This window comes from Aquarana catesbeiana, linkage group LG11, assembly GCF_042186555.1.
Source record: "Aquarana catesbeiana isolate 2022-GZ linkage group LG11, ASM4218655v1, whole genome shotgun sequence".
Classification (NCBI taxonomy): domain Eukaryota; kingdom Metazoa; phylum Chordata; class Amphibia; order Anura; family Ranidae; genus Aquarana; species Aquarana catesbeiana.
This window is the reverse complement of record NC_133334.1, coordinates 277116783-277131782: the sequence shown is the minus strand read 5'-3', so window position 1 is coordinate 277131782 and position 15000 is coordinate 277116783. Positions and strand designations below refer to the sequence as shown.

The 15000-nt window shown below is 49.5% G+C and overlaps 1 protein-coding gene across 2 annotated transcripts in view; it reads right to left on the bottom strand.

The window, feature by feature from the left end:
* AP1G1 (adaptor related protein complex 1 subunit gamma 1) overlaps nt 1–15000 on the bottom strand; it is an 80315-nt gene that overhangs the window by 42215 nt on the left and 23100 nt on the right. For both annotated transcript variants that reach the window (XM_073605882.1, XM_073605883.1), the window contains exons 2-6: nt 6725–6928; nt 3685–3809; nt 2744–2885; nt 1054–1150; nt 880–956 (exon numbers count right to left, since the gene is read on the bottom strand). In XM_073605882.1, coding sequence (XP_073461983.1) covers nt 880–956; nt 1054–1150; nt 2744–2885; nt 3685–3809; nt 6725–6928 — 645 coding nt within the window. The remainder of the gene's footprint in view (nt 1–879; nt 957–1053; nt 1151–2743; nt 2886–3684; nt 3810–6724; nt 6929–15000) is intronic.

Sequence of the window (15000 nt, the reverse complement as noted above, 5' to 3'; positions counted from 1 at the left end):
GCACTATTCCTCCCACTGAGATCAATGATGGGGCACTATTCCTCCCACTGAGATCAATGATGGGGGCACTATTCCTCCTACTGAGATCAATGACGAGGCACTATTCCTCCCACTGATACCAACGATGGGGCATGCCGAAACAATGTCTACTCCCAATGGCCACAGTCCGGCCCCCCTAAAGTCTTTAGGACAGTAAACTGTCCGCTTTGTTTAGAAAGTTTGGAGACCTGTGGTATAGGTGATCGCGCTGTTCATTTTCTGAAACATACATTGGGAACAGCGGCGGTGCCCATGCAGCCCCTGCACCCAACTGACATGAATGGCACTGCCTGCATAGGGATGACCTGTGCATCACCATGCGGGCATACAGGTGAATAGTGTAGTATGCCCATGTGATCAAGGCGGGGGAGCAATCGCGTCCCCAAGCTGGCCAGTTTTCCCATAGGCGCCAATGTTAAAATTCAGTGTCCTAGGGGTACCGTCTTTGGGGAGTCGGTACCGGTCAGCCTTAGGTGTCCGGGGCTCCAAATTTGCACCATAGGTACTGAAGAGTCTCCCCTACAAGTGTGCGAAGTTGACTTGCATGGGGGACCCTTTGGTGAGAAAAAAAAAAAGGGAGGGGACGTAACTAAGAAAAGGGCAGCTCTATAATGCACACAACAGAAGGACTCTGAAAGGCCCAACTTCCACCTGATTCAGGAGACAACTTAGAAGAAAGTAAGAGAAACCAGACTGGTGGAAAGGAGCAGCCAATCAAATCTTTTACAACAGAAGACACTTGTGTTCAAATTTTAAAGCACAAAAAAAACAAGAAGTCTTTTCGAAGAGAAATGAGTGAGAGGATGTGGGAGCGCGGGGGAGGAACGGTGTGATCCCTACCTTTCTAAAATGCAGTAGCATGTCGGGGCTCCGCTCACACATCTCTGTCAGTAGCACGACGGACGTGTGCAGCACGCCTGCCAAAAGAAAACAAGATCAACACAAACCCTTTATAAGACATAAGGAGCCTCAAAATACATCAAGACAGAAAAGAAAAAAACAAATCAAGCTCACCGTGGTTCTTCTCGTTAAGCAGGTTCTTTGTTGCGGGTAAAAACATTTCCATGAGTTCTGGGACCTTTCGGATGACGTGAACAGCGCACAGTGCCGCCTTGACAAACAGACAGTTTTGTACAGATGATTTTTTATCTGAAAGTGACAGTTGCTTGGCTGTGTCTGGCTGCAATACTTATGAAAACACAGACCCCCTAAAACAAGCATGCTATAAATGAGTCTCCGAATTCCTTCTCTCTATCTCTGATTCAGGCCTGTGGGCCCAGAAAAGTACTGAAACTGAATCACAAGCAAACTCGTAAGTGAGCAAAATTTTTACAAAACGAGACACCAGTATTGGCAGCATTTATAATTCTATTAACAGTAACAGGTGTACTTAAAAGTGGTTGTAAACCTCAGACATGAAATATGAACAAAGCATATCCCTCTATAGTGTGTACTTGTTTTGATCCAGAGCACTAAGTGTCATTTCTGTCTGCTGCCTCCTTCCTCTGCTATCAGCACGAGTCATTTCTGACAAGTTTTCCTGACACCAAGAGATAAATGGTGACGGGAGGGAGCTCCAGCAGATTGACAGCCTCAGCTCTGGTCCTCTGTGCTCTGTGAAGGGGGGGGGGGGGGTTGTTGGTGTTCCTTCCCTCCAATCAGGTCAGAGCTCCGAGTGAATTTTCAGCTCTCCACCCCCTTTTTCCTGACAGCTCAGACAGGCCTTCTAAATGGTGACAGGAGGGAGCTCCAGCAGATGGACAGCCTCAGCTCTGGTCCTCTGTGCTCTGTGAAGGGGGGGGGGGGGGGGTTTGGTGGTGTTCCTTCCCTCCAAATCAGCTCAGAGCTCTCAAACCCCTTTTTTTCTGACAGCTCAGACAAGCCTTCTAAGTTCTGCACTTTAAAAAGGAGAGGTACAGCCTAAGCTCGTTTGGCTGCCCCGCTGTGGATCACAGAAGTGCAGTCCGTTCTGGACCAGAAGCCCGCTGTCAGCTGATGTCACAGAGCCGGTCCAGGCTCAGGTAAAATTGCGACAATTGAGTCGGGATCTGCCCACATGCCTGGACTGGCACCCAGCTCAGCCTCACAGCAAGCAACTGAGAGCCTGAGCCGGCCGCTCCCTCCACAACCCATTGCTCCAGTGAGCATGGAGGGGGTGGGGGGGGAAGAGCAGAGAGCTGCTGACTGACAGTCACCAGCTCGCTGCTCGTGGAGCTGTGAGAACTGTGCGATCGGCGGTGTTCGATCGCTCGGTTCTCAGTGTTAGGCTCCATACACACTATTAGATTTTCTGCAGATTTTTGTCTTCGGATTTACCAAAACCACTGTAGTGCAAGGGCCGGCCTGATTGCATACAAATTGAAACGCTTAAGGTTTGACCTCATATTATATGGTTTTGGTAAATGTGAAGACAAAAATCTGCAGAAAATCTAATAGTGTGCTTTGGGTCTAAGAGGCGCCGGGGGGGGGGGGGGGGGGGGGGGGGGCGCCCCATCACCTGAGGCCTGAGGCCAGTCACTTTGAATGCATGTAAAGAAGACTGCAGACAAACAGGTACAACCTATATAAGAGGGTTTGTTTCATCTCTGTGTATCACCTGAGGCCAGTCACTAAACTGGATATATGGAAGGGTTTACAACCACTTGAAGTAAAAAAGGTAAAAACTTTGCATGGCAGCACTGATGCTACGCCAAGAGGGCTTTACCTTCTTCCGAAGATAAGAATTCGATGTTTTAAGGAGCTTCTCCACCTCCCCTGCCAGGTCTCTACACATCTCTGCCGATCCCATGCAGCCCAGTGTACACAGCGCCAGGCCTTGAACGTACTGAGTGCTATGATTCAGGTCACTAGGGGGGGGAAAGAGGCAGCAAATGAGCACAAATACCAACACAAGGCTAGAAAATTCACCTATGATCCAAATTAAAGCGGACCTATATTTAACATTACCCACCTATCAAGTGCCTTTAACCAACCAGTTTAGGTCCATCCTATAGCAGTTTTACTGCTACAGAGCAGCACCTGTGTGGCGGATCACATACATCAATGTCCGCCGACACCCGCCTAAAAATTAGTTATGCCCATACAAGGGCAAAATGATCAAGGTAGACTAACGCGTTTCGAGGTGTTCCCTCTTCATCAGAGCCTTGGAAAGTAAAAAAAAGTCTTTTAGGATGTGGTAGATATACATGGAGAGGGATGGCTGATTAGGAGATGTATCCCGTAGTGAAGAGGGAACACCTTGAAACGCGTTTGCATACTTTGACCATTTGCCCTTGTATGGGCATAACTAGTTTTTAATGTATATCTTGTAGCCTAGTTTGTATGAATTCGTAGTAATTTCTTCTGTACTCATCTATTTTGTTTATGAATAAACTTTATCACTTTGATTCCTGCGTTAGATCACGCGCCTTCCATCCCCATATTTCCACTCAGCCTCCTTCGCACCACCCCTGGTCAGTTTAGGCAGCGGGACACGCACGATCGTCCTGTACTACTAACCATTCGAAATGACTACTATTCTACATTAATAGCTCCTGCACGAGCGCAGGAGAAACACCTTTTTCTGTTTATACTTTTATCAGCGCCCCCTAGTGTTCTAGTTGTTTCCGCAGTGATATCAGACTTGGGCAATCCCATGGCTCTTACTTCTTTATACAGTTAGTCATTAGCAGGTGGACATCTTGTCTCTCATCCAGTAGCAGCATCGCACCAAGGTAGCCAATCCTCTTGTCTGTGAATTTCTGAGAGGCGATTAGTTTCAGGCACTCCAGCTGCAAAGAAGAAAAAAAAAAAAAAAAAAAATCAATATTTTCAGGTCACGCTAATCTTACCCTGATCACCGTATATCAGAATACTCCTTGTTAACACATAAACACTGGAGCACAACGGACATGACACCTTAGCACTGAATTAGTGTCCCGATGCTCACCAGGGCAATGGATATCTTACAGAAGATGGCTAGGAAGGAAGTTATTCTTTAGTGCGGCTCACAAAAAAGTGACAAGGACACGACATTTCCGGCAAGATCAACAGTATTTATGAAAACTAATGCAGCCACCACATCTAAGGATTTCAAGATGCAACATATTGCATTTTTTGTTCATTGGTAAAGTTACTTTAAAAAAGGAGAAGTATGGCTTTTTTTTTGGCTTTACTTCTATGGATCACAGAAGTGTAGCTCGTTCTGCACTCCTGTGACCCGTTTTCAGCAGACAGTGGGCTGAAGCCCCCCCCCCCCCCCCCCCCCATCAACTGATGTCACTCAGACAGTCCAGGCTGTGTAAAGATCCCTGATATTAAAGTCAAGGAGTGCCTGGACTGGCAGCTGGCTCAGCCTCTGAGAGCCTGATGCAAGCTGCTCCCACACCCTCCACAGCCCAGCATTCCAGTGAGCGCTGGAGGGGCAGAGCAGAGAGCTGGTGACTGACAGTAGAGCTGCACAATTAATCGTTAAAAAAATTGTGATCTCGATTCACCTCCCCTGACATCTCTCCTGCAGAGGTTGCCCATTCTTGTGGAGTGGAGAGCCTATCTGCTCACTCAGCTTTCAAAAGAAAGCATCCAGCAGTCTGCCAAGTCTTTAACTTGATACATTGTAACTAAGCTTCCTTCTTAGATCAAAGGGAAAGAACTTCTGTGTAAATAAATAAGTCAGGCAGTCTGCCAAGTTTTCAACAAGTGTAAATGCAGGAAGTTTAACCACTTAAAGTCTAAATCTTTTTCTGACAATTCTTTCTTAAAGAGGGAGTCCACCCAAAAAAAAAAATATTAAAAGCCAGCAGCTACAAATACTGCAGCTGCTGACTTTTAATACATGGCCACTTACCTGTCCCAGGGTCCAGCGATGTCGGCAGCCGACGCCGATAAATCGCTCTACTCTCGGCAGCTGCCGCCGCCATCCTAGGTGAGGGAATCAGGAAGTGAAGCGTTGCGGCTTCACTTCCCGGTTCCCTACTGCGCATTCGCAAGTCGCGCTGCGCGTCGTAGCTGGTCCCCGCTATCTCCTGGGACCTGTGTGTTTCCCAGGAGACAGCGCGGAGGGACAGGAAGAGGCATAGACTCCCATGGGAGTCTATGCTGGAAGTGGGTGCAAATACCTGTCTTAGACAGGTATCTGCACCCCCCTGAAAGGTGCCAAATGTGACATCGGAGAGGGGGAGGGTTCCGAAAAGCGTAAGTTCCATTTTTGTGTGGAACTCCGCTTTAAGTTAAAATCAGTATTTTTTGCTAGAAAATTACTTGGAACCCCCAAACATTATATATATATTTTAGCAGAGACCCTAGGGAATAAAATGGCAATTGCTGCAATATTTTATGTCACACTGTATTTGCCCAGCGGTCTTTCAAATGCAATTTTTTGGGAAAAAATACACTTCAATGAATAAAAAAAAAAAAAGAAACGAAACAGTAAAGTTAGCCCAATTTTTTTTTTCGTTTTAATGTGAAAGATGATGTTACGCCGCGAGAATCTTGAGAGAATCGTGATCTATCTGCTAAGTGAAAAAATCGTGATTCTCATTTTAGCCAGAATCGTGCAGCTCTAACTGACAGTCACCAGCTCTCTGCTCACTGAAGACTTATGTCCAGTACACACGGTCGGATGTTTGTAGGAGCTTGTTGTAGGAAATTCCGACCGTGTGTAGGCTCCATCGGACATTTTCCATCGGAATTTCCGTCACAAAATTTGAGAGCTGGTTCTCAAATTTTCCGACAACAAAATCCGTTGTTGGAAATTCCGAGCGTGTGTACACAATTTCGACACACAAAGTTCCACGCATGCTCGGAATCAAGCAGAAGAGCCGCACTGGCTATTGAACTTCATTTTTCTCGGCTCGTCGTTCGTGTTGGACGTCACCGCGTTCTTGACGTATGCAAGACAAGTTTGAGCCAACATCCGTCGGAAAAAAACACGGATTTTGTTGTTGGCAAAATACTATCGTGTGTACAGGGCATAAGAGCTGAGCGATCTTTGATCGCTTAGTTCTCAGTCTTAGAAGCAGCGAGTATATAGATTTATTTTATTTCACTCTATACTTTTCTTTTAAAGGCCAAGTTAACCTCTGGAACATGTAACATGTTTCACCAGTATTTAGGGTGGAACAAGTAACATGTTCCACCAGCTCCTGCCCCCTCTCCCCCCCTCCCTGTGACAGTAGGTGGGGGTTCCTCTCACCACACCCGCTGTCACTTTTTAAAAACAGCGCGGCTGTGTGAAGCTCCACCCACACACCTGCGTCATTCATTCACAGATTCCTGTAAATGAATAAACTACAAGTACCATCTTCCACCACGGCAGACAGACTTGTAGTTTCAATAGGCTGTGGGGGGGCGCTGTTGAGCGCTCGCATCGTTCGCTGACAAGTCTTCTGGCTTTCAAGCAGAAAACCCATACAGGAGGTACGGAGCTGAAAGCCGGAGGACATGTCTGCAGGAGCCTACATTGCACCTGTGATGATCTGCTGACCACTGGGTGCAATGATTTCCCGACTCCTGCAGATAAAAAAATAATAAATACACTTTTTTTGTTCTGCAAAACTTTATGCATTTATTATTCTTCTGTAAAGGTGAACTTATCCTGCCTCAGCCTATCAGCAATGAGGAAATACAGAGAGTTTGAATCAGTGTGGAGTGCAATCGTTCCCCAACACTGAAGAGGAGCTCTACTCTATGGTGAGATGGCACTTACCTGCCCAAAGTGAGCAGGGTATCCCAGCATGTGCATATACAGCAGCTTAGCCACATTGCGGCAGCGATATGTGTTATCTTCCTCGCGGAATGACGAGCGGATGGCTGCGCACTCTTTCTGGATCATCTCCCGTTCTTCGGCCTGTGTGCGTGCCGTCCGGATGGTGCGGATCAGCTCCCGCAGTCTGATAGGGGCCGGCATCCTCTGTAAAAAGAGAGACACAGATAAGTAAGCTTGCAGCACACAAACAATAAGGATCTGAAAACTTTAATGCGCCCCCTCCCGATTATTCTACCAGGTTAGTACCAACTGGACATCCAAACAGAGAAACACCGACTGCCCCAGTTTGGAAATGACAAAACCGCCTCCACTTGATGAATACAGAGTTGGCCCCCAAACACTCAGACTTATCTAAGGACACAAATACTCACTTCCCCCCCCCCACCTGTCATTTTAACCACCTCAATACCGGGCACTTACACCCCCTTCCTGCCCAGGCCAATTTTCAGCTTTCGTCGCTGTTTAAATGACAATTGCGCGGTCATGCCACGCTGTACCCAAAGCAGAATTTTTATCATATTTTTTTTCCCACAAATAGAGCTTTCTTTTGGTGGTATTTGATCACCTCTGCGATTATTTTTTTTTGCTAAACAAATAAAAAAAAAAAAAAAAAAAAAAAAAAAAATTTGAACTTCACATTCAAAATGTAAATAAGTAAGTTTTCTCCTTCACCGATGGGCACTGATAAGGCGGCACCAATGATGGGCACTGATGGGTGGCACTGATATGAAGCACTGATGGGCATTGATAGGCGGTACTTAAAGGCTGCACTGATGGGTACTTATGGGTGGCACTGATAGGCGGCACTGCTAGGTGGCATTGTTAGGCATCACTGATGGCACTGGAAGGCATTGGGGATGGGCACTGATTGGCAGCTGCCTGGGCACCGATTAGCATTTCCCTGGTGGTCTAGGGTGGCATACCTGGTGGTCCAGTATGGTGGCAATTCCTATGGTCCTGGGTGGGCAACCGAGCGGGGGCTGGGCTGATAAACAATCAGCACAGACCCCCCCTGACAGTAGAGCAGTCGATCGGCTCTCCTCTACTCGCGTCTGTCAGAGTGAGGAAAAGCCGATCAAGGTCTCTTCCTGTTTACATCGTAATCAGCCCTGATTGGACACGGCTGATCACGTGGTAAAAAAACCTCCGTCGGAGGCTCTTTACCGAGATTGGTGTAGCCGTGTGTCTGACACACTGCACCACCGATCGCCGTGATGTGCGCCCCCTCCAGGCTCTTGAGAGTGGTTGTTCTGGGAGGACGTCATATGATGTCCACCCAGAGCAAGAGCAGCGCCGTCCAGCTGTCATTTGATGGCCGGCAGGCGGGAAGCGGTTAAAGACAATACTTTCAACATTATATATATATATATATATATATATATACTATGATCTGTGCATCACATCAGAACACAACCCTGCCAGGCAAGTTGGCAGAGCCAGGTTTGTGGTCAATATTTATTTTATTTGTACATACACTATATTATCAAAAGTATTGGGACACCTGCCTTTACACACACATGAACTTTAATGACATCCCAGTCTTAGTCCGTAGGGTTCAATATTGAGTTGGCCCTCCCTTTGCAGCTATAACAGCTTCATCTCTTCTGGGAAGGCCGTCCACAAGGTTTAGGAGGGTGTCTATGGGAATGTTTGTGAGGTCAGGCACTGATGTTGGACGAGAAGGCCTGGCTCGCAGTCTCCGCTCCAATTCATCCCAAACGTGTCAGGACTCTGTGCAGGCCAGTCAAGTTCCTCCACCCCAAACTCGATCATCCATGTCTATTATTATTATAATAATACAGGATTTATATAAAACGACAACAGTTTGCGCAGCGCTTTACAATGTAGAGGGGGGGGGGGGGGGGACAGTACAATGTATTTGTTTTATTCATTACAGGTACTTATATAGCGTTGTCAATGTACGCAGCGCTTTACATATATATTGCACATTCACATCAGTCCCTGCCCTCTAGGAGCTTCCAATCCAAGGTCACTAATATCCATACACATCGTTCATTATATAGTTAGCCTGGTTGAAAAAAGAAAAAGACAAAGGAGGTTGGGGACATCACTGTATGCAGTCAATATATTGCACAGTATGACAGGTCTGTTATTTTTATCTTTTTATTTTAGCTTTACAATCACTTTAAGGTAAAAAAAGCTTTCAGCCCTTAGAATCACTTTAAAAAATTAAAAATAAAAATGCGCTTTTAAATTTCTTCTGTATTCTAACCAAAAAAAAAAAAATAAATAAATTTTTTACAACACAAAAGCAACCTTTTAATCCAATGCAACCATGAAATCTTATCTGAGAGCTTTTCATTCCTCTGCCCCGCCATTCGATCCAGCGGGTCGGCGACCTGTATACTGTATTGTGGAGAGCGGGTGCAGAATGGAATAATGAGGGCCGAGTCCTCACAAAGACAGTCATGTATATTTCAGTCGGTGGCCGGGAAAGTCGGCAGTCTCTGTACTGTCACTGCTGTAATGTGATCAGAGCGGAGCAAATAACCAGGACTGTCCAGACCATCTACAGCACTAAATATGGACTCCCCCCGGACTGTTTACTGCAGTGAGAAGGAGAGACATGCAGGACGGTAAAAACAAAGCGCTCCTCACTGCTGCCTATGGCAGACTCTGAAAACACAGAATATGAAATCTGAACAAAGCACATGATGGGACTTGAAGTTCTGCAAACAGCTGGAGGTCCGCTAATTGCATATCCCTCTATAGCAGTGCTTCTCAACCTATCTAGTGCCGGGACCCCTTGGTACAATTTCCCAAGTTGTGGGGACCCCTAACAGTAAAATTATTTTCGTTGGTCATTTCATTGCTGTAATTTTGCGACTGTTATGAATCGAAATATAAATATCTGATAAGCAGGATGTATTTTCATTCCTACAAATTTAACATCTTAAAGCGTAGTGATTAATCACAAAAACAATCTGTAATATACAGCCCAAAATATTTAACATATAAGTTACAAATGAATAAAACCCACCGAGAGGCAGGGTAAGTGCCGGGCGGGCGGCGGGTCATAGAGGGAGCATTGATATGGCACGGGGGCAGCATTTGATATGGTACAGTGGCGGCGTGTGACGGGCACAGTGGCGGCGTGTGACGGGCACAGTGGCGGCTTGTGACGGGCACAGTGGCGGCTTGTGACGGGCACAGTGGCGGCTTGTGACGGGCACAGTGGCGGCTTGTGACGGGCACAGTGGCGGCTTGTGACGGGCACAGTGGCGGCTTGTGACGGGCACAGTGGCGGCTTGTGACGGGCACAGTGGCGGCTTGTGACGGGCACAGTGGCGGCTTGTGACGGGCACAGTGGCGGCTTGTGACGGGCACAGTGGCGGCTTGTGACGGGCACAGTGGCGGCGTGTGACGGGCACAGTGGCGGCGTGTGACGGGCACAGTGGCGGCGTGTGACGGGCACAGTGGCGGCGTGTGACGGGCACAGTGGCAGCGTGTGACGGGCACAGTGGCAGCGTGTGACGGGCACAGTGGCAGCGTTTGACGGGCACAGTGGCAGCGTTTGACGGGCACAGTGGCAGCGTTTGACGGGCACAGTGGCAGCGTTTGACGGGCACAGTGGCAGCGTTTGACGGGCACAGTGGCAGCGTTTGACGGGCACAGTGGCTGCGTTTGACGGGCACAGTGGCTGCGTTTGACGGGCACAGTGGCTGCGTTTGACGGGCACAGTGGCTGCGTTTGACGGGCACAGTGGCTGCGTTTGACGGGCACAGTGGCAGCGTTTGACGGGCACAGTGGCTGCGTTTGACGGGCACAGTGGCTGCGTTTGACGGGCACAGTGGCTGCGTTTGACGGGCACAGTGGCTGCGTTTGACGGGCACAGTGGCTGCGTTTGACGGGCACAGTGGCTGCGTTTGACGGGCACAGTGGCAGCGTTTGACGGGCACAGTGGCGGCTTGTGACGGGCACAGTGGCGGCTTGTGACGGGCACAGTGGCTGCGTTTGACGGGCACAGTGGCTGCGTTTGACGGGCACAGTGGCTGCGTTTGACGGGCACAGTGGCTGCGTTTGACGGGCACAGTGGCTGCGTTTGACGGGCACAGTGGCTGCGTTTGACGGGCACAGTGGCTGCGTTTGACGGGCACAGTGGCTGCGTTTGACGGGCACAGTGGCAGCGTTTGACGGGCACAGTGGCAGCGTTTGACGGGCACAGTGGCAGCGTTTGACGGGCACAGTGGCTGCGTTTGACGGGCACAGTGGCTGCGTTTGACGGGCACAGTGGCTGCGTTTGACGGGCACAGTGGCTGCGTTTGACGGGCACAGTGGCTGCGTTTGACGGGCACAAAGGCGAGAATTGAGGGGCACAGTGGCGGCGCTTGATGGGCAAAAATGCTATCTCTGACTTACCAAATCACTGGTGTTCCGTCAGAATCAGCAAGCCGTCTGTGTTTCGTTTTGTCGCCGTCATCTTGGTAGACTTGTCCTCAGCAAGCGGACTTCGGTGGGTGTAAAAAGATGTCCGCTTGCCGACTTCTAAGTGTAGCCTCACTGCGGACGAGAGTGCCAAGATGGCGCTGACGGAACGTCACTTCCGTGCGGTCTCTCCTCTCCCAGAAGCGACATCTCGCTGGCCGAGGCGGACAGACACCGGCGTAACACAGTAACTTCGGGTCTGTCTCGGCCAGCATTCGCGACCCCCTGGAAAATCTGCAATCGACCCCCCAGGTTGATAACCGCTGCTCCATAGTGTGTACTTGTCTCAATCCAGAGCACTAAGACCCCTTTCACACTGGGGCGTTTTGCAGGTGCTAAAAATAGAGCCTGCAAAGCGCCCTGAAAGAGCCGCTCCTCACACTCCGGTGTGAAAGCCCCGAGGAGCGGTGCGCTGGCAGGACGCTAAAAAAAGTCCTGCTAGCAGCATCTTTGGAGCGGTGTGTATACCGCTCCTGCCCATTGAAATGAATGGGGCAGCGGGGCTATACCGCCGGCAAAGCGCCGCTGGTGGTTTTAACCCTTTCTCGGCCACTAGCAGGGGGGGAAAACTGCCCCACTAGTGGCTGAATACCGCCGCTAAAGCAGGTCTAAAAATAGCACCTCTGGCCACATACCGTACACCAGCGCCCCCGCACCTCTGGCCACATACAGTACTGCATACACCAGCGCCCCCGCACCTCTGGCCACATACAGTACTGCATACACCAGCGCCCCCGCACCTCTGGCCACATACAGTACTGCATACACCAGCGCCCCCGCACCTCTGGCCACATACAGTACTGCAAACACCAGCGCCCCCGCACCTCTGGCCACATACAGTACTGCATACACCAGCGCCCCCACACCTCTGGCCACATACCGTACACCAGCGCCCCCGCACCTCTGGCCACATACAGTACTGCATACACCAGCGCCTCCACACGTCTGGCCACATACCGTACACCAGCGCCCCCGCACGTCTGGCCACATACAGTACTGCATACACCAGTGCTCCCGCACCTCTGGCCACATACAGTACTGCATACACCAGTGCCCCCGCACCTCTGGCCACATACAGTACTGCTTACACCAGCGCCCCCCGCACCTCTGGCCACATACAGTACTGCACGCGCCAGTGCCCCTGCAACTCTGGCCACATACAGTACTGCACACGCCAGTGCCCCCTCACCTCTGGCCACATACAGTACTGCACACGCCAGCGCACCCGGCCACATACATTACTGCCTACACCAGCGCCCCCGCACCTCTGGCCACATACAGTACAGCATACACCAGCAGTGGCTGTGGAAATCATCTGAGTTTCCATTATTCGTTATGGAGAAACTCTCTTTGATATACGAGTGCTTTGGATTACAAGCATGCTTCTGGAACGAATTATGCTTGTAATCCAAGGTATTACTGTATTGCAGAATATACAGCCTCATGCTTCATAAAGCTCCATTTCATGCTGAATAAACTAAATTATTAATGTATCTTAAATGGAAAACTTTTTTTTTTAAATCAAAGAGAAAAATTAGATATGTTTTAGTTTTTTTAAAAAATCATCGATTTTTATCCACCCTGGTGTTGCATGACTGCGCAATTGTCAGTTAAAGTAACGCAGTTCTGAATAGCAAAAAAAAAAAAAAAGGCCTGGTCATGAAAGGGGTAAAACCTTCCGGAGCTCAAGTGGTTAAATAACAATAAAAAAGAAAATCTATCCACTTTAAAAAACGAACGGACTAATGCACAAAGCACCTGCTAAGTATTCCTCACACACTTCTCATTATATCCTTAAATAATGCGAGGAATGCCAGCCTCCCACAAAAGCTGCAGAAAGAAAATCGCTGTATAGCAATGCCACAACTAATCAGCCAAGGAGTAATCTTTTAACATTAACAGAACCCTGCGTGCCTCGGCTCCATGGATCGGCGCCTGGAATGTGACTTGGTAACCTTGTCAAGGAGGCGGCCGACCTCCGGCTCTTCCAGCAGCTTCTACTGAAATCCACGCAGCCCTGAGACTGGCACCATTACACCTTGGCATCTCAGCGTGCCACACTATAGACCAGGAGGTTCCCCATTCACAGAGACCACTATCTACTTCCTACAAAGTCATTAGCAGCAATCAGAGGAGAGCCGGAGGAGCCAAAAGGAAGTCCATCTTATAAAACAGCCGTGTTGTCTGGGGAGAGGAAATCCACACAAAGGAGTAACAGATCCAATAATATAAGGTCACCTCCACCCTTATCTCATATAATAAAATCAATGTCCTGTCATCCACACACACCCCTCCCTTTTACAAATGCCAGGACTCGGCCATCCCATGCCATCAATCCAGACTTGGAGCCGGCCTCGCTTTGAGAAAATCAGGCTGGCAGAATTTTGTCTGCTAGGAAATGCTAAAAAATATCCACCAGGCATATTCACCACTGGATTTTATTGTCCGCTGTGACATCACTGAGCTGATAAAATACGAGCAAAGGCAGCTGCTGGGTGGTCAGCTATTATTACCATAGGCGTGTACCCAGAACTACATCTCCCATGAGCCCTTTCTCTATGAGTGGGCAGGCTCTTAGTAGTCAAGGCAGCAGCACGATTATTCTGGGAAAAATATATTATATTTTTTATAAACTTACACTTTAAAAATAGTTCACAATGAGAGAGTAGAAGACACAGAGCACAGAAGAGAGAACGAGGAAGAGCGGGTAGAGGGCAGCGCCACAGAGGGAAGAGGGCAGCGCCACAGAGGGTAGAGGGCAGCGCCACAGAGGGTAGAGGGCAGCGCCACAGAGGGTAGAGGGCAGCGCCACAGAGGGAAGAGCCACAGAGAGCAGAGGAAAGAGGGCAGAGCAACAGAGCAGAGGGTAGCGCTGCAGAGGGAAGAGGGCAGTGCCACAAAGGGCAGCGCCACAGAGAGCACCGCCAGACAGCAGAAGGCCTTATGCACACGGGACGTTTTTACAGTGGCTGTTATTGGCTTCAGGCTTTTTTTTTTTCTGCAGCCAGTAAACTCCCCAACATGTTATCCTATGTGACCATGCACACATAGGATTTTATCAGCGTTTGGCAGGGAGCGACTTCTGCCTGGAAAAAAAACCCAGAACTAGTGCGTTTGAAAAGGAGTTGTTCCAGCTGTAAAAATGCAGACAGAGCGGGCCCCGCCACCAGGGCGGGGGGGACAGAGCGGGCCCCGCCACCAGGGCGGGGGACAGAGCGAGCCCCGCCACCAGGGCAGGGGACAAAGCGAGCCCCGCCACCAGGGCGGGGGCACAAAGCGAGCCCCGCCACCAGGGCGGGGGGACAAAGCGAGCCCCGCCACCAGGGCGGGGGGACAAAGCGAGCCCCGCCACCAGGACGGGGGGACAAAGCGAGCCCCGCCACCAGGGCGGGGGGACAAAGCGAGCCCCGCCACCAGGGCGGGGGGGACAGGGCGAGCCCCGCACAGGGCAGGGGACAGAACACCAGAAAGAGAAGGAGGGAGATTGAGTGGATGAAAGAGGGAAAGCTCTTAACAAGAGTGACACAAAAAAAGGGTGTATTGTCCCCCTTCGGCTACAGCAGCATCACAGCAGGGTGTCAGTGATAACAGAATGGCTACAGACCCCAAAGATAAGCACTTGTTTCCCCCCCCCCCCCCCCCCCGATACATGAAATCACACCCTGCCCTCTAATAAAGCATTAGCCCCTCTGTGTTCCAGCTATTCAGTATTGCACACATTCCTCTTCAGATTATTTAACTCTGTGAGATCTACGGCTTAAGATTCCAGG